Source organism: Anser brachyrhynchus (genome assembly GCF_964034855.1).
Source record: "Anser brachyrhynchus genome assembly, chromosome: 2".
Classification (NCBI taxonomy): Eukaryota; Metazoa; Chordata; class Aves; order Anseriformes; family Anatidae; genus Anser; species Anser brachyrhynchus.
In genome coordinates this window covers 66,148,673-66,171,685 of record NC_137695.1, presented here as the reverse complement: position 1 = coordinate 66,171,685, position 23,013 = coordinate 66,148,673, and the positions used below count along the sequence as shown (strand labels likewise).

The 23,013-nt window shown below is 37.6% G+C and overlaps 2 protein-coding genes across 7 annotated transcripts in view; both read left to right on the top strand.

The window, feature by feature from the left end:
- Positions 1-23,013, top strand: part of LOC308189735 (CLIP-associating protein 1-like) — a 107,498-nt gene that overhangs the window by 28,503 nt on the left and 55,982 nt on the right. For 3 of the 5 annotated variants that reach the window (XR_013946547.1, XR_013946548.1, XR_013946549.1), the window contains exon 1: positions 20,660-22,308. The gene's annotated coding sequence lies outside the window, so the exon portion shown is untranslated. Of the gene's footprint in view, positions 2,273-20,659; positions 22,309-23,013 lie in introns of those variants that run through there. The other 2 variants (XR_013946545.1, XR_013946546.1) reach the window with 2 other exon arrangements.
- TMEM170B (transmembrane protein 170B) lies at positions 2,198-14,717 on the top strand. 2 transcript variants are annotated; one of them, XM_080580138.1, is made up of 4 exons: positions 2,198-2,455; positions 9,591-9,761; positions 10,821-10,857; positions 13,617-14,717. In XM_080580138.1, exons 1-4 carry the CDS (start codon positions 2,359-2,361, stop codon positions 13,756-13,758), a joined length of 447 nt encoding a protein of 148 aa, XP_080436264.1. In that variant the 5' UTR covers positions 2,198-2,358; the 3' UTR covers positions 13,759-14,717. The 2 variants fall into 2 exon arrangements, with proteins under 2 accessions (XP_080436264.1, XP_080436265.1); XM_080580139.1 differs by lacking the exon at positions 10,821-10,857.

Genomic DNA, 23,013 nt, shown 5'->3' with positions numbered 1-23,013 from the left:
GGCCCACTTATACTCGTTCTGCCCCTGCTCCAACTCCACACTATAAATCATCTCCCTTTGCTGGTGGTTACTCCTGTGGGGTGTTGATAGGTTCCAGTTAGACACACAGCTTTGCAGCCTTTCTTCTGCCCAGCTAAGCCCCTCAGCCAGCTCCCTTGGCCCTCTCCCACACAACGACCTCCTCTGATCTTTTCCAGTGTCCTCTTCTGGGCCTGCCCTGATTGACTCCTTTCTTTCAAGGTGAGGTGCCACAGCAGCATGAAGCATGTCAGAGGAGGGCTCACTAGGCCCTTACAGAAGGGCTATTTCTCTTTTGTAATCTTTAGGACTTACAGGAACTACCTTATCTGATTAAACACTAAGAACATGTTCCTATTTTTTTTTCCTGCTTTATTTACATCTGCAGAGCTTATGATAACTCCTACAGCAGCACAGGAAACTAATACTCTCAGGTCCTCCTTGGCAACATCTCCCAGGTGAAGGTGCCTGCTGAGGACAAAATGCTGGCCACAAGTCCCTGCTTGTATAAAGTTATGGCTCCTACAGAGAGAATTTTGATGGTTTCTGCTGCTGCATTTAAGGCATTTAATTCCTCTTGCACGGTCCTCCCCATGTTGTGTTAACATTAAATGTCATGTTCCACCCTTCTTTTACTTGTGTCAGTAGTTCTGACAATCTTTTCCTCAATGATCCAATCAGCCCAATTTTCATATGACAAAAAATGCATTAAAAATTTGTATCCAGATCACCTGCTCAGTGGGTAATGAAAGACAAAGAGCAGGACACAACAGAGAGAATTCAGGGAGAACATTTTTGAAGCTGAACAGAGGTAACAAACAAAACCACTGAGAGAGAGATTTGCTATGAGTTACCTGGAGAAGCACTGGAGAAAGACCTATGGAAAGCACAGGACAAAGGGTGCTGCGTGAGCCGAAAAGCAGCACCTGGCACTACCATTAAGCCCAACAGGTTTCCAATGTTTGTGTCTCCAGGGAAAGAATGATCTGTGCAACCTCTCTCTGTACCTCCATCATGAAGTAGAGCACGCTTCGTGTTGAGACAGTGGTCTAAAGTATAAACAGATTTAGGGTTGGGTTTTCTTAAGCTCGTTGAGAAATGTTTGCTTTCTCAGAGTTGAGCATGCAGAAGTTAAAAAGAATAAACCAGCATAACTTTTTTTCTGGATGCTCCTTCGTATGTTTTACCTTTAAACATAGAAGATACACTATTTTCCCACTGCACCCCTGTGTGCAGTGAAGTAGGCTGATATCTATGGGCACCCTGCCTGAATCACACAACTGTAGGTTGCTGCTGATGAGATTGCAGGGAGAGGGAGAGAGGACGTTCCCTCCATCCTGGAACAGATCTGTCCTGGAAGTCGGGTTCTTTCTCTGCTGTAGTGATGCTGTGCTTAATCAGCCAAACCTGGAGCCCTCTAAGGAGTCATTCATTGTATTGTTTCATTGTGTGTTTCATTGCCTGGCTTGATACCTATTTGCAGAAATGCCAAGCATTGTCGGCTGCAAACAAAAGTCCTCTGAACTAAACACCACGCAATAGCATATCTGAAAAATCAGGTAATTGGCATCAAGCAGGATATTAGCTGATTTATCTGTTATGGCTTCATCTATAAACTGCAAATTATAGTGCAAATTACTTTACCGCCCCAACCCCATACATCAAAGGGTGCTGACAGAAAATGATGCTTATGAAGTATTGTAGCAAGCACTATTTACTAAAGATGTGCAGTAAATGTAGCTTAGGACGTCGTATTTAAGAATGGGGAAAAAATTGCTATTAAATCAGTAATCACCACACATCCTGCACTTCCAAAGAGGCAGCATTCAACTTAATGGTTGTATTTCTTTTATTATGTAAGGAAAGGAACTAGGGCCTTAAGCATAGTTACGGAATTAGGACTGACTCAAGGTTTGTCATCTTTTTTAACTTTTGAGAGCTTTAATCTGCAACAGGCCCCGGCTGTAGGGCTGAGGCTCAAAGGAGCAGACAGGAACACTGCGAGCAAGGACCACTCGCGTCTTCCTCGCCGTTTTTTTCCCGTGCCCCGGCGACATCTCTGTGTGCCGCCGCCGGGCACCCTCTCGGAACACTGAGGGATGCCAAAGGCCGCGGCCGCCCCTCGCGGCGAGGACCAATCAGGCGGCGCGCGGCCCAACGGTCATGGCCGAGCGGGCGGGGCCTCGTTGCCCCGCCCTGCCCTCCGAAGGTGATGGGGGTGGCGTGGGCGGCGGCGGCGGTTGGCGCCGGGAAGGTGAGGGGGACCCTGCCCTGCCGGTGAGGGGCTGGGGGGAGACACTCACACGCAAGGCCGTTGGGCGGCCCCCCCGGGCCGGCAGCATGAAGGTGGAGGCGGGGGACCTGTCCGCGATCAACCTGTCGGTGCAGCAGGTGCTGAGCCTCTGGGCACATGGCACCGTCCTGCGCAGCCTCACCGGTAACCGGGGGCAGGTTGGGGTGGTTGGGATTGGGGTGGTTGGGTTTTCGGTTAGGATTGGGGTTCTCCTTCTGGGGACTGCTGGTGCCAGGGGATGCTCGGAGTGGGGTGGCCGCGAGGGCTCCTGTGGTTCTGCCAGCGGGTTTATTTTTTATGGGTGGCATTTGAGGGAAAGCTATTTAAATGAAAAATGAATGTCAGAAGCAGAGACTTTTACTCTTTTGTTGTTATTTTTTTCACCCTGCGCAGTGAGGGAGGTAACAGGGTGGCAGGTGTTTGCTGGCACATAAACCTAATTGTAAGCTTCAGGGGTTCTGCTCTGGAAAGGTGAAGCTGAGCCGTGGAAGGGGCGCTCAAGACAGGTCGTTACGGCCTGCTAGGAGAGGGGAGCTTTGGCAGGAAAAAAAGTTCCACAGCAGTCCTTTGTAGCCTATGTTAGAAGGTACAGAGCAGGGAAATGTGTCTGTGTGCTACTTGTCGTGTCCAGGCGTAAAGGGAATGGTGAGTGTCGACCTCTGGACTAGAAAGGGCTTTGTGTTGATAGTAGGGATGTTACTGAGTAAATTCCCTGGAAAAATCTTGAGTAAAGGGTGTATGTTTCTAATATTTATGAAAAAGTATTACGTCATCTTTTCCCTCCTATTTGTGTGAAAGATACACATAAAAATGTGTAGCGCGGAGGTGGAGTTGAGGTTTGAAGATGTTGCAAACAAAACAATTGTCTTAGGCTTTATGATCTTTCTTGTTAACTTCCAGTTAAAAGTAACTTTTAATAGGTTCTACTTTATTAATTTGACCAATAAACTTTTTAAAGTGCATACATTTTGTATCGCTGTGTCTGGTGATTAAATCTTAGGGGTATTAGTGTGTCCCCACACGAATATAGCTCATTTCTTGAATAGTTATTTTTGCATTCTTTCTATAGAAATACTAGTTGTACTGTTAAAGGAAGTAGTTAACAATGGATGTAACTTTTCTTTGTGTTAGACATCCTCTAAAGTTTTTCTTATTAGAACATGATGCAAGCAGGCATTTCTGTGAAGTTCAATACTGAGTGCTAGGTAAGAAAAAATGTTTCTTAGTGCTTTTGCAATATAACAAGTTGCACAAGGTATTTTTAATGTCAAATGGTTATTTTTATTTTAAAGAACATGAAAAAATAACTATTCATCTGTGATAATGCTGTAGGAGAGTGTGTTAGTGTCAGTTGTAGATGCGTTGTAGTTTTCTGAATTGATGTTTTAAATACAGGTTGTCCTAATAGCCATGATCAGGTATGTGGCATGCTCTCATGGACTGTCAAAAATGAATAGCTTTAAGTGGATTTAGTCATTTATATAAGTTAGTGTTCCTGATTATATGTAAGGTGGTTTTTTTAGTGTAGTAACTGATATTAATCAGTAACTGTTGTTAAACTTGCATAAAAACTTTCTAAAGTATTTACTGACTGTAGAAGTAATTATTATTCAAAAACAGATGTTCTGCTTTTCTGTGCTGAAAAGAAAGGAGAAAGTGAAGGAGAAACTTCTTCAGAGTACTGGAAAGATAATAAATATACAGTGTTCCATGAACATTCCTCAAGACTGCTTTGTGTTTATTTTTGGACTTAAAGTTGTGGTTTGGATTTGGGAGTTAAGTTGTTCAAGCAAGAATTTGTCTTTAGATAAACAATGCTGATTATGTTTGCACAAAGTTATACAATTTTATCCGCAAAGTTATGTTCTTTATTAAAAAAATGTATCAACTCTGTTCAATGTTTTGAAATAAAATATGAGCTCCAGCCTAAACCAAGAAGTGTTTGGAACCTCAGTGGTTTAATTTATGTGTGTGATTGGTTTTGTTGTTGTTTTCTGGTGTTTTAATCAGAAGTTGAACCAGTGCTTTTTTATACCATAAGTCTGGTTCATGTTCAATACAAAAAGAGAAATCCAGCCTTTCATGTAGGATGATATAGTACAAAGTACCACAGGAGACTGCGGACAACTGAATTCCTGCCATGTGCCTATCACGCTCCACGATAGCAGGCGCTGTTTGCTGTAGCTGAACCCAGGCCCACTGACTTTTGCTTCACAGCTTCCTGCCTTTGCTTGGGCATGTTACTGTAAATGGTGGGGGTAAGGCTCTGCGACCTGTTGGGAGAGGAGAGGGGGCTCCTACTTCACCCTATTTTAGCTCCTCCAACAAATCCAAGTGGCCCCTTCACGTGCACCAGTTATGCACTAAGTGGTAGATCAGGTTTTACTAGAATGAGTTGGCTAATGACTGATTCTGAACTGAAAAATGTCCCCGCATGAGTGTCAGTTGTAGTAAATATTCATGTTATAGGCTACCTCAAGTTTAGGGAACTTTGCAATGTTTCTGTCCTTCCTATAAGCAAAGTAGGTGTTTTGTTTATGTCTTGTTAATTGCGTGTTCCAAAGACTGAAGCCTTCTTCCATTTTTTTTCCTAAGCTTCATCCTGCAATTATTTGTCCCCTGATTTTCTGGACTATGTTGTTCTCCCCTACCCTGCAACTTCAGGGGGTCTAGTCTCTAATGATTTAAATGCTCTTCAGCAAGTTCTTCTGTTCCAGTTAATACAGCAAAAATGTTAGCATCTACAAACAATTTGACTGTATAGACCTGATAACTTCCAGTGCACCAGTTAATACAATAACTAAAGAAAGGACCTAGTGATGAAGAAAACACCATAATGTATAAAGAGCTGAGTTAAGTTTGCACGTATAATAAACAGGCATTTCTTAATCTGAGTGTGTTGAGTTCATAAATCTGCAAGGATATAACGTTATGTAGTTTCTTAATTCAAACTTCTGCACGTGCTATCTTGTTGGCTGAAATTTTTATCTTTGTGTTCAGGGCGCAGATACTTAAATTCTGCACAAAGACAGTTCTGTAGCAAGTGGTAGATAGTTACTGGGTACATAGATCAGGTACATAGATCAGAATCTCAAGATAGATACTTGGTTTTGGAGCAATCAGTCTTGGTTTATGAAATGTTATAGGCGATCGCTATTCATCTGGCAAGATAAACTAAGGACTAGAGGGAAAGAAAAATGTTGAAGATGAAGGACTAATGATGTACTCACTCCCTGTTTACTGAAGCTGAGTGGCAGTGGGACAACATGTTCACGTATATAGATAATATTCAAAAGTGTTAGCATTTACATACTTTGACTTTGCATTTTTTATTTGTCCAAGATAAAGCTATTAATGGAATGCAACTTCAAATTTGATAAGTCAATACAGATGTTATTTTAAACTTTAGCATCCTTTAAGACTTTTTTCTAATCATAAAAGTCTAATCTTTGAGGTTGTATATGCCTACAGTGATATGTTCAAAATACATGTATAATAGATAAGCATAATATGATTTGTATATTATATGTATAATTTATATATGATAGCTATAAATACCTAAATTAACAGAGCAGTATCCTAAATCTGGAGAGATAGAGCATGAATTGCAAGTGCTTGAGCCCTGCGGCTCTTCTGGGGGGTGGGAGGGAAGTTCCATCCACATGAAGCCAGGGTGATCTGTGCTATGCATTGGATGTTGTTGCTTGTAAGCCACTAAGAACTGGATCTCTTCCAGTGCTTTTTTTTTTTTTTGTAATTTCATTTTGTCATTTTGTTCAGGGCTCTTTCAGGTAGCTCTATTAGGATGTGACTAAATAACTGAGGCTAGGTTTGTGTTTGGAGCTTTCTGCTAGCTAAAGCTAAATCATTATTATCATACCAGCAAAGTATTCCTATTGTGTAGCTCATATCATCAGAAGAGCAAGTTAATTAGTGTAGTTACACAAATAATTAACCTTTTTGACAGCATGCTTTGTTTGTCAAGGTAGTAGCAATTGATCCGGTATGTTTATACCTCTTAGAGTATGAATCTCATATATAGGACATAAGTGTCTTTTGTATCAGCATGCTCTTAAAACACTGCAGTCTCATTTCTGCCTCATTTACAGATATTAAAAATCTTTCAGCTACTGGGTTATTTTTTGGTCAAGCAAAGCCTTGACCCTTTGGGTTCAGACGTTCACGTTCTCTTTCTCCATTCCCTCATGGCATCTCTGTGTTATCCCCAACCCATTCTTTGCTTCCTTCAGTGTAGTTCTAGCACAGTATTTTTCCAAGGCCATCTTTCATCATAATTATGGAGCTGGATGATAATGAATTTTAGCGAACCTCAAACTCTTACACAGGAAAAAAAATCTGTGGATTAAGTTCTGTTCTCAACCTGTTGGGATAAAAATGACTCGAGTTGCTCTCTAGCAAGAATGTGTGTAAGGGGAAAAAACATTTAGTCTCTCTGCTCATAACTCTGTCTAGTAACTTGCTAATCAGCTACTTAACAAATTTGCACGCAAGTTGGTGGAGAGTGGATAATCTGTGACGTGTACTTGGAGGTACACAAACACAAACTCCAAATTGGTGTTCTGTAAGTAATTTGCCTACTTGCAGGATGAAAGACGGTTAACCAGTTCACAGCTGCTTACTGTGTCCCTCATCCTGCTGCCTGACTTTTGCATCTAGGAGCCTCACAGGCCTATGTCCTAGCCCTTTTCACATCTAAGCAAATGTTTGGTTCCTACCATCATGAAGATATGAGGGGTTCCTCCCTCTACCCACCTCCCCTCCAACTGCTCTGAAGTAAATACCTGCAGATTTTAGCATCTACAGTCAGTCTGGCAAAAACAGAAGGTATGAATGATATATTATGAGAAGGTACTGCGTTATTGCAGTTGCATGTAACGCTACCTGCATTTTTTGCATTGCTGACTTTGCGATACTATTGAGCTGAAAACCTAAGGCTTTGTGAAGTCATGGTTTGTAGTGTTTAAAGAACCCAGCTATAGCTGCATTCATGTAGAACAAGAAATATTTCTGGATGTTCTGTAATTGCCTTTTGAATGCACTCAGTATGCATGTCACTTTAAGGAACAGGAGGGGAAAGTGTGTGTGAAAGAACTCAATTTTATCTAACATTTGGGGCTGGTTCTGTTCTACTGTCTTCTGCCCTAAATATAAAGTGCAACATGATGCTAATTTTCCTTGAGCCTTATTTGGAATCTAAATAAGACCAAGATAGTTGATCATTGTGCAGTTATTTTGTCATGTAGAGGGGTTGTGAATATGTTTGCTTTCTTCCATTTGGAGTTAGTCGTTTCATAATACTACCTTTTCTTCTATGAATACAGTCATCATAAGAAGTCTTCCTATGATTGCAAATTAATTTATTTTTCCACCTGGCAAGGGTCAACAATCACCACAACTACTGATTTCCTAAAAGGCATTGTGGTGCCTCGTAGACCCTGTGGAAACTGCAGGGGATAACCTTGATCAATAGACTGCTGTCATAGCTATGGAGTGTTTGGGAATCTTACAGCATGCAATTGTCATGTAATGCTGCATAAGAACCGAGCATTTTCTTTGTCCGTAAATTTGAAATACCTACTCTGAGTCCATCACTGTGGTATCAGGTTATCTTGACCTTCGTAATATTGCAAGATTGTGCTTTCCTTAGGTGGGTGTTTCATCTCTTGTATCTGCCTTAGTTGAGAAAGATGAAAGCTTGGGACAAGTCTTGTAAATACACTGTCCTGTACGGGCCTCTCTTTTACTGTATTTTGCAAACCTGTATAATGTGGATGGAGAACTTCCATGGACTTGCTTAGAGCTACCCCCCAATATGTGTGTGTATCCAAACACCCAGAAAGAGAGATTGTCTTGTACTACAGCAGTTAGTATTAACTGTATGTATATTTACCACTCACCTTCCTTGTTGCCCTCCTAAGTGGGTCTTTTGATTCTCCTGATTTATAGGAGTTCTAAGTCCTATGACATGGATTTGCCTTTTATGCCTGTGTGAAAGGGGAAGGGTTGAGACTATGCTACAAGTACTGCTAAATGAAAAAGTTTGAACTCTTTTTTTTTTTTGTGTGCTGTGGTTATGTATACTCTACAGACTTGGACTCAAAGGACTGCAGTTACTGGGTGGCAACGATTCTTTCTGAGCATCCTTTTACAGTATGCTTTGCTTAATCTGCTGTGTTTGTGTATTTTTTTTTTAAAGTTAGCTAATTGGGTTATATTTGTTTGACTGTGTGTCAAGCTACAGTAGTACAGGCTCACCTGATAAACATTGTCCTGCTGTTACATGGAAGCTGTATCTGTTTTTTAGGGTGAACTGTGGGAAAAACTAATTAAATTTGGGATTGTGACAGCTGGGAAAATGTCTCCCAGTTTGCTGAATTCTGTGATGATAGAGACACGAGATCATCACTGTAGTTGACCTTTAAAAAAAGGTGGATATATTTAGGGTTTCGCTTTTTTCCTTTGTTAGTTTTTCTTACCCTTTTGAATTATAGTAAATGCTTTTAGAAGATTATCACCAAGTAAGGAAGTTTCTTTGATTTTTATGTAGGTTTGTTGATGCTTTCTGCTCTTTTACTTGAAGTAGTGATCACGTCTGGCAATCTTAGAAATGTCTGTACTCTGCACGTTCTCAAGATCTCCTGTCCTTGCTCAGTGACTTAAATAATAGTAACTACCTGTATCTATAAAAGTGTGTGCTAAGCAATTAGAATAAAGCTGCTGGATGTATTACTACATTTTAATATATATTTTTTTTTTCCTTTTGAAGCTAATTCAATAGAACACTTACAGCTTCTGGGTAGATATACTGAAGTCTTTAATCTCATTTTTTGCATTTGATGTTAGCTTGATGTGGTCTCTTATTCTAAAACAGAGTTCCTGACTTTTTTCTGGTTTACTTGGTTTCAGATAATTTTTTGTTCTGCAGCTATATTTGCAAAATCCTAGTAAGAAGTTACAATTATTGTTTTTTTAAAGAAACCTCTGAAGAAAGTATGGTGGTTTTTAATTAGGTGTATTATTACAAAAAACTGTAGTAGATTTCTTTTTTTACAATTTTTTGATCATAATAGAGTTACTTCTTTGATAGACTGCTAAAAGGGGATAGTGTCTTGAGTATATGCCAGTGTTTTCACATTGACTCCTTCTAAGACTGAAATGGGTATTGCTTTTCTTTTACTATTGATTATATACAATGTTTCTAAATCTCTTATAAATTTATTGCCTGAAAAATATTAATCTTTTGACTGCTTTCTTTCAGAGATGTGGTACTGGGTTTTCCTCTGGGCTCTCTTCTCCTCTCTCTTTGTCCATGGTGCTGTGGGAGTGTTAATGTTTGTGATGCTGCAGAAACATAGGCAGGGGAGACTAATCTCTGTCATTGTGGTCTGCATTGGATTTCTGGGTTCTATAACAGGAGCAATGATAACCAGTAAGTCTGTCTTTTGAGTTTTTACTTACTTACTCTAAATTTAAATCAATATTAAAACAAATAAACCTTCCCTTAGTGGTTTTGTGATTGTTTATTAAGGATTTTGCTTTAGTCATGTAGCAATTCTAATGAAAATGACAGCTGAGTTTCTCTTCCTGTTGTGGTAAAGATAAAAATGATTCCAGAATTGTCAGTGGACGATTGTCCTAGTCTTTCATCTTGTAAACTTTGGGTACCAGGCTGTTCAAATGTGTGTGTTTGACAGGTAATACCTTTTTGAGACCAGAAAGTGTAGTCCTGTCTTATCGTACTTGTGCAGACCTTTTGCCAAAAGTTTTGGTCAAGATCACCTGTTAATACCCTTAAAGACAGCCATTTCGTTTGGAAATGAAGCTCTGATCCCATTGATTGCAGGATTGACTTCTTGCTCATTTCCTTGAGCCTGCTGGAGGTTTTTAAGTTGCTTTTGGATAGGATGTTGCTCTCTTAAAGGAAGGAAAGGTGCCGTGTAGGTACTGACTTTTGCAGCAAAGAAACTTTATTACTTTTTTTTTTAGTGACTGGATAACAATCTGAACTATGCATGCCACTCAGAGAACAGACCAAACAGTTTGGCTTATGGATTTGAAAGACCTTCCCAGTCTTGTGTGGTTATAATGATAATTTCCAATTTATTTGTTGTAGGGAGGAATGATGTTAGTTGTAAAGCCTTTGAGGGTATGGAACTGTAAATTTAGAGACTATTATATAGCCTTAAACTGTAAGTGAGCAGTGTTGCCTTTCATTCTGTCTTTGAATTGTACATATTATCAGAGTAGTGGTAACACTTAAGCTGCACTCATGGGTGTTTTGTAGGAGATTATTTCTTAAAGTTTCTTATACTGAAAGTCATTCTTGCCTGTTAGCTTTCAAGATTAAATAAAAATATAAGCTTCTGAAGAAATATTTCCTTAAGGCTTTCCTCAAAGTTGTGTTTTAATTGCTGTATATTTCCCAGCCTAGAATTTCCAGTGTTTAACAACAGTTCAGTATAATTCTACTTTTTTTTTTTCTTCTAAGGTAAGGCACATATGGAACCCGTTGAGAACCTTACATTGTGAGTTATGCTGACATCGAATTGTCCTATGTGTAAAATGGCAGTGGCCCTGTTAGGTCAGCTGTGCGTGACTGTTTCTGAAGAATAAAAGATAGGAAATGCGTTGCTGGATATCCAAGCCGAGACTTTTTCAGTAGTATTCTGCAGTGGGGTAGGATCAGTGTTTGTGAAATGAAACTACTTTGTCTTTATCTATGCATGAGAAGAGTAGTAACACAGTTGTGTTTTTAGGCATCCAGTTTTATATGTCAAAACATTTAACAAATAAACAGCACTGTTTATGTGTAAATAATGCATTTCACCTGAGAATTTCTCCAAGATAACACTGTGGACTTTTATTACACTGTTCCCACTGGTTTTGCACAGAACATTGTAACTGGGTTAGTTAAACACGTTGAGGTATTTTTGTTTCTAGACGACACTGTGTTGTTTCATCCTGAAAGAAATTCTGTGAGGAGCTTCTGAAGGCCAATTATGGTAATATGATATTAAAGAGTATTTTCAATAACTATTATGCTGCAAGCTGGAATGGAAGTTAAGTATTTAGTTTCTTGGATAGGCCAAATCCAGTACTTAAGAAATTCAAATATCAAACCGATTTCCATGAGCGAACCCCTCAATTCCTAGGCTTTGTAAAATCATGGTTAATTTAAAAAAAAAAAAAAAAAAAGGCAACAAACTGAGTGAATAGTGGTGAATACTGTCAAAAATAACCCCAGGAATGTTAGGCAGTTTGAAGTAAGGATTTCAGCTGCATTTTATCCCAAAGGGTTTGTTCTTCCTCCTCCCTCAATACACACTCTTTTGGTGATGTTCTCATTTCCTCAATGGCAACTTATTGTAGTATACTCTGGCTCTGTACCAATTGTGCTGGGTTATGCATTACAAGTTGTATTGCACACGGTTATTCAACAACTATAAACACATAATTATCAATCTAAAACATTTTAAATGTTTTCATTATTGATGTTTGCCAAAATATCTCAGTTTTCTTAAGAAGCAAAACAGTTCTATTATTGGGGTACCATAATTTGATGCTACTAGTTAATAAATCTTAGCCATTTGAATTCAGTTTGAGAGTTCAGTCACCTGAATAATTTTAATGTCAGTACTGGGCTCAGTCTCAAGGATCTCTTTCAGTTTTTGACAAGTCAATAGTAGAGGAACAAATGGAAAATCTTATGCAAGGTGGCTGAGTGAAATAACATAAGACTAGCCTTGTGGTGAGGTTTCTGACAAAATATACTTTACATTTTTTTTTGTAAAGAAACAATTATTAGTGAATTCTTTTCCTACAATGTTTGAGAAATAAGTATTCTTAAGATATCAGATGATACTCAGATATGGATTGGACTTTTAGAAAGTGTTGGGACTGACTAATGGATTTTTGATCACTTCAGAAAGCTATTCACATTAATGACTGAGTAAAAACAGGGAAATTCCTTTTTTTTTTTTTAACTCTTGGTATTTATTTCGAAAACTGTGGTAGCTTTTCAGTTTTCTTAGAGCTGCAAAAGCATCTTTGTGTTCTCTAGAATCATTTAATTGTAGTTAATTGGCTTCTCAGACATTATGTACAAAACGTTCTATAACTATTTCACAATTAAGATTTTTTTTTTCCTGAAGACCAAAACCTCAAAGGACGGCAAATTCAGTGTTCCCTTTAGGTAAGGGAAGCAAGCACTCTACAACGAATATTAGTTCAGAAAAAAATAAATTTTTAAAGAAAGCTTTATTCTAAGTGAACTTCTGAGGTATGGATTGAGGAAAATTTTTATCCAAAGACACAAGACTTTTTTTTTTTTTTTTGGATGAACATTTTGGTGTCTTTATGCTCAGACATCATCTGAGAAGAAAATGTTCTTCGTCATTAGCCTGGTATTTTTGATTGGTAGCAAAGAGTACCTTTCTCAGGCACTTGTTTCAAATCAACACAACTATTTACTTGCTGTGTGACTTTTGCTCTTAAAATGCATGTGATAAATTCAGCATGTAAAAGACAGGGGGAGGGAGTTAGGAGCAACTGGCTTTGTTTACAATGCAGTATTTTGTTGCTGGTTTATCTTGATCATGTGATGTTACACAAATGGGAATTGCGCACATCTACAAGAAAAGTGATTTCTTAATTTGATGTAACTCAAAATCTAATGATATCTGTAGAGATTTCTTCCCATATGCATTCATGGATGACAATGTAAGACTTCTTGATCTTTTTTCATGTTTTTTGCTTGATTTGCTGAACAGTTGTTAACAAATTAGTAGTTTAAATCAAAGTTAAACTGACATAGTATGACTTGGTTATTTAACTGAAATATTAAATGAAGTTGATAGAAATTTTTGTTTTGTAGACTCCAGCAATCTTACTGTTGTCTTCTCCCTGTTTATGCAAGCACAATTAAACCAAACTTTAATGCTGTTTTTGCTAATTTTTCAAATTAGCAGAAGGCAAATATGAAGGAAAAAAAAAAGATTAAATTTGAAGACACCTAAAGAGAAATGGCAAGATTCACTTCTTTTTCAAATCAAGCTTGTGTTGTGAAAGTTAATCTGATTCAGTTGGGAAAATCATCCCTGAAGGCTTTTCATAAAACTAGAAAAAGTCAAGCAAGGCTAAATAATTGCATAATGCCATGAAGTAATACACTGTTTGGTAAAACTCTAAAAATAGCTAATGCGTAAATGCAGTAAATTATTTGTCATATATTTCAGCCTTGGGTTTACATCTGTAATTTGATGGTTGTTTTTCCTGTGATTCTTAGGTGCTGCAGTAGCTGGAATTTACAGAGTAGCAGGAAAGAATATGGCTCCCTTAGAAGCTCTCATCTTTGGTGTTGGACAGACAGTACTGACATTAATTATCTCATTTTCAAGGATTCTTGCAACGCTCTGAGGCTTATGTAAAAAGAATTTTAACTAGCCTAAAGAAATCTCTGAACTGAAGAGAAGCTTCCTGGAAGAGGATTCATCAGCTTATGAACTTGAATGCTAGTGCAAGAGAAAGGAAGCGATGTGGAACATGCAGTACAAATCTGGAGGTTCAGTCGAATGAACACTGTCCTCTAGTGTCTGAACTCTTGTACTTCTGCACTGTGCCTTACGTGCCTCAGTCATAGGCAAGATGCGATCCCTGTGTGCAAAGCTGAGATAAAGCACCTTGAGTAGCTGCCAGTCAGGCTAATGCTTGGTGATAGGATCATTGTTCTTATCAGTGTTTTAATAAAAATAAAGGCGCACTCCTGAAAGTTGCTGTATGTGCCAAATTCGGAGTTTAGTTCTTAACTGTTGGTTGGGTAAGCTTTTTTGAAATTGTAGATATAGAAGAATGCTGTGGATATACACTGTGTTTGACTTCAGGGGGAATAGTAAGATAACTGATTTTATTTTTTTTACTGTTATTCAGCATTAAAAACAACAGTTAGGTCCAATTTCAGTGGTAGACAAATATTCGTGGGATTTAAGAACTACAGCTGCTGATCCTGATGTAATTAACATGATCACAGAATGAATTGTGTCAGTTTACTGCAGATCAGCACATCATTTTTTCATGGTATTGGTTCTTCAGACATCAGTAGTTTAAGGAGACTGTGCGAGAAAGAAATATAATCTGTTGTGTATGTACATATGAATCTTAAACTAATGCATTCCTTTAAATTATTTTGTCTGAAACATACAGATGGTTACCAGCCCTTCTGAAAGCCTTAGAAAAGCTACTTGCTGCAAGTAAGCTCCCTTTATTTAAGTACTGATAGGACTATTAACCCTACACATACTCTTTAAGGAACAGACAAATGTAATACAGACTTTGAGAGTATACCTATGATGAAAATGGAAGGGGTTTAAAACAAAAAACACAAGTCTTCGATTGAACAGAAATGTTAAGTTTGCTTAATAAAACGGTTATCTTACTTTGGAAGTTTGGAAGTGGGGCAGCACTGGTGTATTTACTACCTTGTTTCTGAACATTTTGTATCCTTGGAAAGGTTAAGATACCTGGAACCTTCAAATACATAGCTTTCAGTAGAGTTTGTGCTTTTCTAGTTTAAAGGGAACAGTAGTGTTGTGCATGTGAGATGTCTTAAGTGTGAATATTTAGAGTGAATAGAAATTTTAATGTTATTTATGAAGTGCAAAATTTAAAGGGCCCAAAGTTCTCTATGAGGAATAAGACATCTTTTACATACTTATTCAGCTGAATGCTTTTCAGCAGTTGACTGTTAATACTGATAAGAAGAATAAATTGCCCAAAGGTTTTGCTGTTAAGATGTCAAGAAGACTTTCAGAGTTGTTGAAATCACTGGCATCTGCTGTACAGCTAAAAGAATAGGGTTAAAATACAACTTACAATCCAGCTTTATTGCTTAGTGCTTCAAAGCAGTATAATGAATTAACCTGCTTGCTGTTATTTTCTTCCACATAAACCGTACTTTTTTTTAAAAAAGCACTAAGAATGCTAATATTTTTTTCTTTGAAAGTATTTTAGTTGTTTTGAAAATGTACAAAGTTACAGGCTATGAAGGGAACAACGTAAAATGTAGGTTTATAAACCTTCTCAGTGTTATACGTTTAGTTTTGAGTCACTTTAAAATGCCTATATTTTCCTTACTTTGATTTCAAAACTTATTTTTTGTGGCTTAATTATTTTTATTTTTTTTTACTTTCTGCTGATACTTTTTGGCATAACAGTCATAGCGCTTTAATAGACAATAAAGTTATTGCATCTGTCAAAATGCATTTTAAACTTCTCCCCATTGTCTTATGATATGAGAACTGATTTCAGGTATTTAATTCAAAAGGAATAATAAAATAATCAATGATATTTCTCCTAATGTGCCCTGTAACATATATTTTTAGGGGAGAAGAAACAGTTGTTCTCTCTTCATTTTTGTTCTTTTTTTAGGTATTATGAATCAACTTGGTTATTTGATATAATGGCTCATCCAAAAGCCATTAAAGTGGTTGTGTTTGACAACTTGGAAATGCTTGTGTGAATCAAAAACAACCCTCTCCCAAAGCATTGCATTCAGTAATTTTAAATGTCTTGTGGCTTTACCTCACCCTGAATCTTGTTCCCAGTCTCCAAATTACCTTGAGCATCTCGATTCTTATTATATGGGGTTTTTACGCTATCACTGTTCAAAGGCTTGCTTTATTTCACTAACTTAAGCTCTTATCTGACCACTGCTAACTTAGGAAATTTATGTAACTAATAAAATTTTATTGATGAACTTCATTCTTCATTTTAGTTGTAGTGCCAATGAATTTTTTGTCATTCTAACCTTCCTCCTTTGACAAGGAGGTATCTTTGCAGATGTTGAATAACCTTCCTCCAAATAATTTTTATTGTATAGATCACTGTAATTGCTTTTAAAGTGCTTAGGTGCTTATTTGTCTCTACTTTATATGACACTGTCTGGCAGCAATGAATAGGCAGTTAATGTAGTGCCTAGCTGGTGTAACAAAGTTTTTAACTGCTTTTTGTGAGGGATAAATGAGGATGACTAGTTTGCCTATGAAATGTTCCTTGATCATGGCATGAACTTAATGAGTAATAACTCCAGCAGAGAAAACAAATGCAAGTGGCCTTATATCTCTGAAACTTGGAGGCTTCACTCCACATCCTTAGGAACAGCATTGTTAAACTTGTAAAAGGTGCTCTATTCAAAGCAGTGTGTGTGTATATATGCTATTTATATAAATACATGTATGAATTATGTTTTGGAGGTGTATTCTGTACTTTACAGAAAGTAACAGTTGAAATAACTTGCCCAAGAAAAAGAAAATAACTTAGAATAATCTAGGATTTTTTTCATTGTTACTAGGCTACAGAAATATCTTGTGCGTGAATGGCACGGATGGTACTCTGCTTTGCTTTGGACAATAAAGCATTGTGCAGATATCTACCCAAAATCTTTCAGAGCAATCTTTAAATAGCTCTGCATGTTTCTGCATTGTATCACTAAGCACATTCTGTGCATTGTTAATTATTAATTTATAGTAGAGAACAAATACATCAACACAACTTCCTCTTTGGAGGAGGCAGGAATACTGAATATACTGTTTAATGTGAAGATGCTTCTGTTGCTTTGTTAGAAGCTGCTATTGTTAAAGATTTATACATTCCACACAATTCTGACTTACTGATATAACCAAAAATCTTGTTTTCAGAAAATCTTCCAAATAGTTATTCGTTTATTTATGGGTAGTTACAGGTTTATGAAAATAATCTGTACTGTGACTAACGGTGTAATTTGAGGTTTGCTCTTCAGTTTCTTAAAGAAACCAATAATTTAACCAGTTTTGAATAATCAATGTGGACCAAAGACAGTACTCCTGATTATGTTACTTGTAGCTTTCTCTTTTTAAAGTACAATGTTTTTACTATTCTGAAGGAAATAATACTGAAGAAGGAATACTGATATTTATTTTGGTTACAGTTTATATCTATTTGAATTGTGTTGGGGGAGAGAGATGTAATGCCATTGGAGAGGAAGCTGGAGTCAAAGCTCTAATACCTGTAAGAATGGTTTTCAATGTTTTCTGTTTTATGTATTTCATTTACTAAGCAGATGCTAATAATTCCTTTCTTTCATTGTCATATTGAGCCACATGGTTTTGTACATGGCCATTCGAAAAATAAGAACTACTGTAGGTGGTGGTCATAAATAGGCAAAACATGCAAAAGGTGCTCACTTTGTCTATGTTCCTTCAGTGTTTAATGTCTCTTAGTATGTTAGCAGTTGAAAAGAAATAGCATGTTCCACCAGCTTTCACAAGAGGTTGGAGTCTGATATGTCTGAAAATAACAGCTAACATGAAACATTCTCAGTTCTTCCATAAAGCCAGTATGACAGAAATTTTCATATCAGCTTGCTAGCTACTACTGTGCAGTGTCTTTTATTTGTGTGACTCGTAGCTTGGCAGATGAAATTAATGATGAGGCACTTAAGTAGGTGAAGTAAATCTTGGCTCGTTCTCATAACTCCTTTTTCATAACTGATTGCGTTACATAGAAGAAATAAACATTCTAAGTATAATTGGCTTATGAAGATATTCTTCATTTCAGATTAAGTAAATCAACTCAACAATCCAGATTTATGAAAATCCATTTTCTTTACTGCTGGTCATGGCTTAGATGTATGTTTTAAAGCTGATCTATCGAATTCTGATGTCTGCACGAGAGTCAGCTGAGTCATTTTTAGATTATGCTTTTAAATCTCCTGACTTAAAAGTTCGTGTTGCCAAAATAAACAGTTATAGGTAGAGGACAGGGTGTAAGCTGTTTGTGCCAGCAATATTTGTCAAAAATTGCTGACTTTACTAGCATATATACCATATTATAAGGTATGCTGCCAAGATCAGCAATTGGAAAAATTAAATTTGAAATTCAAATTAACAATTTGAAAAATCCAGTTTGAAAAATACAACACACACACACACAAGGCTAGAACATAACTTTATTTGAATTGTCACCAGAACTTAACGTATATATGCATAAATACCTATTGGCAGAATACCTTTTGAATGGTTCATTTTTTTTAATGTCTAGACTGGGAGCAGCCCAAAATGGAAATGGCTGTTTAAATCCTCAGCTGTTGCTTCAGAAAGATAATGTTCTTTGTGTACAGATGAATTTAACACAGCTGAAAAAATGTGTTAAAAGTCAATTTTTGTAGCCTGTAAGTTCAGTGAGAAGTATTGTACTCTGTTACAGCAATGAAGTCTTTGGTTAGGTGACACTTTGTGTACTTAACTGCACATACTTTGATTTTAAAAAAATGGTTATCATAGAAGGTAGACTTTAATCTGAGTACATATTATTTGATATTTGAAAGTAAGAAAGATTGTGTGCTGATCGCAAGCTGTTTCCTCTGATTTGTGCCTGGAGTTATACTTGAAAAGTTTGTGCATTAAGTTTAAATGTAATGACCAAGATGTCTCAAGTCTGCAGTGATGTACAATTTTACTCTGAAGTCTAGTAAATGATGTAGAGAAGCATTTTCTTTCAGGAACACACTTTTTTTCCCATGCTTCTTGTTGTTCATCTTGTAGCTACTGAAGACTTTAAGAAGTTACTTCATGAATACTAGTAAGATTATTAGTGGTTAAAAGGAATGGATAATATGTCCTTTTGTGTTTCTTCTCTTGTGAATTGGAAAGAAAGTGTTAAGGCAAAGTGAAGAAGGGAAATGGCTGATCGTTTTGAAAATGACATTTCTTTTAATTTGAAATCTAACTTTTAAGTTTAATTAAGTTACTTAATATCAGCATTGTATAATCTGTTTCCAGATTATCCATCATTATACTGTATACTGTTGAAGCTATCAGAGCTAAAAATCTCAAGTCTTTTAAAATAACTTGATAACTTGGCTGAAGGTTTTTACTCATTTAAAATGTGCTCGATTTATATACAGATAAAGCAATTTCAAAGGTCCTTAATATTTTTGTTGTTTTCAGAGGATAGCCAGGTATTTATGTAACTAAACTTTTGACTGTGGCAATATATAGAAATCAAATAATTCTTTAGAAACGTTTACAGAATCCACTTAAGATAGCTATCTACAGTTAGAAAAAGGCTGAAGTATTTGACACCTATACTGAGGACTGCAACGGTTGTACTGTAAGTTTTACAAATACAGCCACCGTTATGACCTTCCAAATTTGGCTGAGCAAATGAGGAGTAGTCAGAAATGTGAGTCTGAAAGTCTTTAAAAATGAAGAAGGCAAAATTAGTATCCATTTAGACCATGGAAAAAAAAATGCCCTGCCACACACACACACCCACACGCACAGAGTTTTCATAAAGTTTGACTTAAACAGTAGATCGTGCACGATGCAGCTTATCTCTCCATAAACTGTTTGTGGATAGAAAGCATTCTGCCAGCTTGCATTTTGGAACTAAATGTTTGTGTTTCTACTTGTTGAAGCTACCTGAGCTAAGGATCACGATCTAGTGTTGTGGTTTAACCCGGCCGGCAGTTAAACACCACACAGCCCCTCCCCTTCACTCACCCTTCCCCCTCCCTCTCTGGGATGGGGGAGAGAAACGGGAAAGTGAAGCCGGTGAGTTGAGATAGAGACAGTTTATTAAGACAGGGAAATAATAATAACAATAATAATGATAGCAGTACTACTAATAATAATGTGTACAAAACAAGTGATGCACGATGCAATTCCTCACCACCTGCTGACCAATGCCCAGTCTATCCCCGAGCAGCCGGCCCCCCTGTTAGCGTAGCAACCACATAACCACCAAGTGATTATATGAAGGTGCTTTATTCAGCGCTGGAAGCCGGGGCAGGTGCCCAAATCTGGCTTCAAGTCCCGTTACTTCCCAGCCGTTATTTATACATACAACATTGCGTCAGGTATACATATTCATTACAGGTTGCAACATCAGCCTCGCTTTTCATTCTAATTAGCTCCCCTCCCCTTTGCACATGCGTGGCGCACTCTGGTGGTCGTCCAGGTGGTCGTCCAGATGAAGTAAGGAGTCTTCCTCTCCGCTGAACTCTTTCACCTTTCTCACTCGACGCATGCTCCCTCCGCTCCTTGGTTCTGCTTCAACTCATTTCATCATCTCCAGGCCCTTATCCAAGGTCAGGTTGTACCTGTTCCCTCCCAGGGTTCCCCTTCAACGATTCCTTTAAATGTTCAATGTACTCCCTAGGTTTCCAGTATACATAGATTACTTGATAATGTAAGTACATTTAATAATATTTAATTATACCGTATGATCCATCACCTGAGAAACATTAATAGAACATCCATTCGATTCTCCCCAACACTAACACCCCCACCCCGGCCAGCCACCCCTATATATTGTTTAGCATGACGTCAGATGGTATGGAATACCCCTTTGGCCAGTTTGGGTCAGCTGTCCTGGGTCTGTCCCCTCCCAGCTCCTGCTGCACCCCCAGCCTGCTCGCTGGCAGGACAGAGCGAGAAGCCGAAAAGTCCTTGGCCTGGTGTAAGCACTGCTCTGCAACAATTAAAACATCAGCATGTTATCAGCGCTCTTCTCATCCTAATCCAAAACATAGCACCCTACCAGCTACTAGGAGGAAAATTAACTCTGTCCTAACTGAAACCAGGACATCTAGGCATTGCTGTCTTTGAGTTTCAGAACATGAACAGTGAAGGAGAGGAGTGACATAAGCAAACAGTTGACTTATGTGTTGTACAGGACTATGTCTTTGAAAAAGGTGCTCATTTTGCGTTGTGGACGTACTGTGTGTTTGTGTAATAGCTCCAATACAAGAAAATAAAATAAGACACTAATGGGTGACGCTTAAGCTGTAAATACTGTATTTGATCATTGCTCTTTCATTTTAAAGCAACTTTATTTTCCTATTTGTGTACAGTTCTCTTTATGTACGTAATAATTTTTTTTTGAGAACCTTTGGTAGTTAACTCTCTTATTATATTGGCGGTAATGATTGAAGTACATCCATTTAACTATTTAGCTTTGTTTTCATTATATACTTCCAGATTCTTTGAAAAGCAGCAATAACAGCTAGACTGTTATTTAAAGTAAAACATTTTTTCAGCACTGTTTTCACTTCTATACTTTGGTATGGATGCACAGTGGAAAATCTATTCTAATTCTAAGATTTCAAGAGCCTTTGAGTAGTTTTAATCTTTTGTGTGTGATAGGAAATGTTTGGTAGTAGCCTTATATATGAAATTTACAAGTCAAGCAGTTTCTGTTCATTTATTGGATTAAAAATTTCTGTTAAAATATTTTCAGTAACTTTTCATAGTTTATTGCGTGTGCTGATAAATAACTTGTAGTAGAACTACACATCAACCTTCGTATGAAATGCACTGCCATGGGTGTGGTTTAAGCTGTTCAAAGAATCACCATGAAAAGTATAGCAAAAATGGTTTATTGAAGTAAAATGTTGTAAAAGTGAGGCTTAACGTCCAAATTACCAATATGCAATCTTAATTCCCAGTGGTACAAGTTGTGCACAGTGTCAGTTGCTTACCAAAGATGTGCAGTTGTTAAGGGGCCTCAACCTCTAGGAGTATCTGTGAGAGGCGTCCCAACTCCAGGGGAAATCACTGCTGTGCAGCCTGCTGCTTAGTAAAAAAGCTCACTCAGGCTATCATGTTTATGGAATAAGGTGGCTAGCTTGTAGTCAGATTACAAACGATGGAGAAGGTAAGTATAAGGCTCCTTGTGCACACATCTGCTTTTGCTCCTTGATAAACTAGTCTTGGTTTTATCACTCCTGCTATTCCTGTGTTAATTGCATGATCGATGTTTTGCTTTCCGAGCTCCTGAACATCAAAGCACACCATGTCACCTCTTCCTATGTGGGTGTTTCGAAGAACAGGTTGGAATTAAAAAAGTTCATGGCCCAGTCATGGTCTAGGCCTCTACCTCCTTCAGAGACTGAACCAAACAACCACTAGGCTCGAGGAGCTGGGTACATCCATCACACCCTGGTAACAAAAGTTTTATACTCTGTGTACATTGGTACATTTAAATTGGGTTCACGTAAAATAAAGCTAAAATTAATACTTGAGTGACGCGTATTCCTCTAGACTGTAATGGTGTGTTCCTGCAAGCATCTTAGTTCTGCTTCATAAATATAAGAAAACCCTTAGTGGGACCTATGTTGGCACAAGACTAATGTGGTGTGAGTAAGACTTTAATTTCTCCTCCCCTCCTCCATGGTCTTAATACTTCCAGCCTCTGCATCTGCTGGTTAAATTTTAGCATATGGGGGGAAAAAATGCTGGAGTAAATTAAATGTATGTAAAAGGCTAGTTAGAATGGAATCTGAGCACCTGCTTCTGTGACTGTAATAAGGATTTTTTTATGCAAGTGGATATGCATAATTTAGAAGTGGTGACAAAAAAAAAAAAAACAACATTTATTTTTCTGTAGTTCATCAGATAGTCAGCAATTTAATACTATTTGGGAAAAAATATACTGAGTCAACATGATGCAAGTGTTTTTGCCTAGTTTATTTTGTTGACCTGCTGAAGCATAAAGATGCTGTTTGTTCCTGTTTCTGTCACATGCATTTTGTTTTTAAGGAAGCTTAATTCACTATGTGTATTAATTACTACTTCTTGGAGATGCCATTTTGACAAGTTATAATGTAAACTTTGTAATGCCTGTCTTAAATAAGATATGGTTTTATT

Coding starts and splice junctions, on each gene's coding strand:
- TMEM170B (XM_080580138.1), top strand. CDS start 2,359: ATGAAGGTGGAGGCGGGGGACCTGTCCGCGATCAACCTGTCGGTGCAG. Junction 9,762..10,820: donor AACAGGAGCAATGATAACCA/GTAAGTCTGTCT, acceptor TTTTCTTCTAAG/GTAAGGCACATATGGAACCC. Junction 10,858..13,616: donor CCCGTTGAGAACCTTACATT/GTGAGTTATGCT, acceptor TGTGATTCTTAG/GTGCTGCAGTAGCTGGAATT.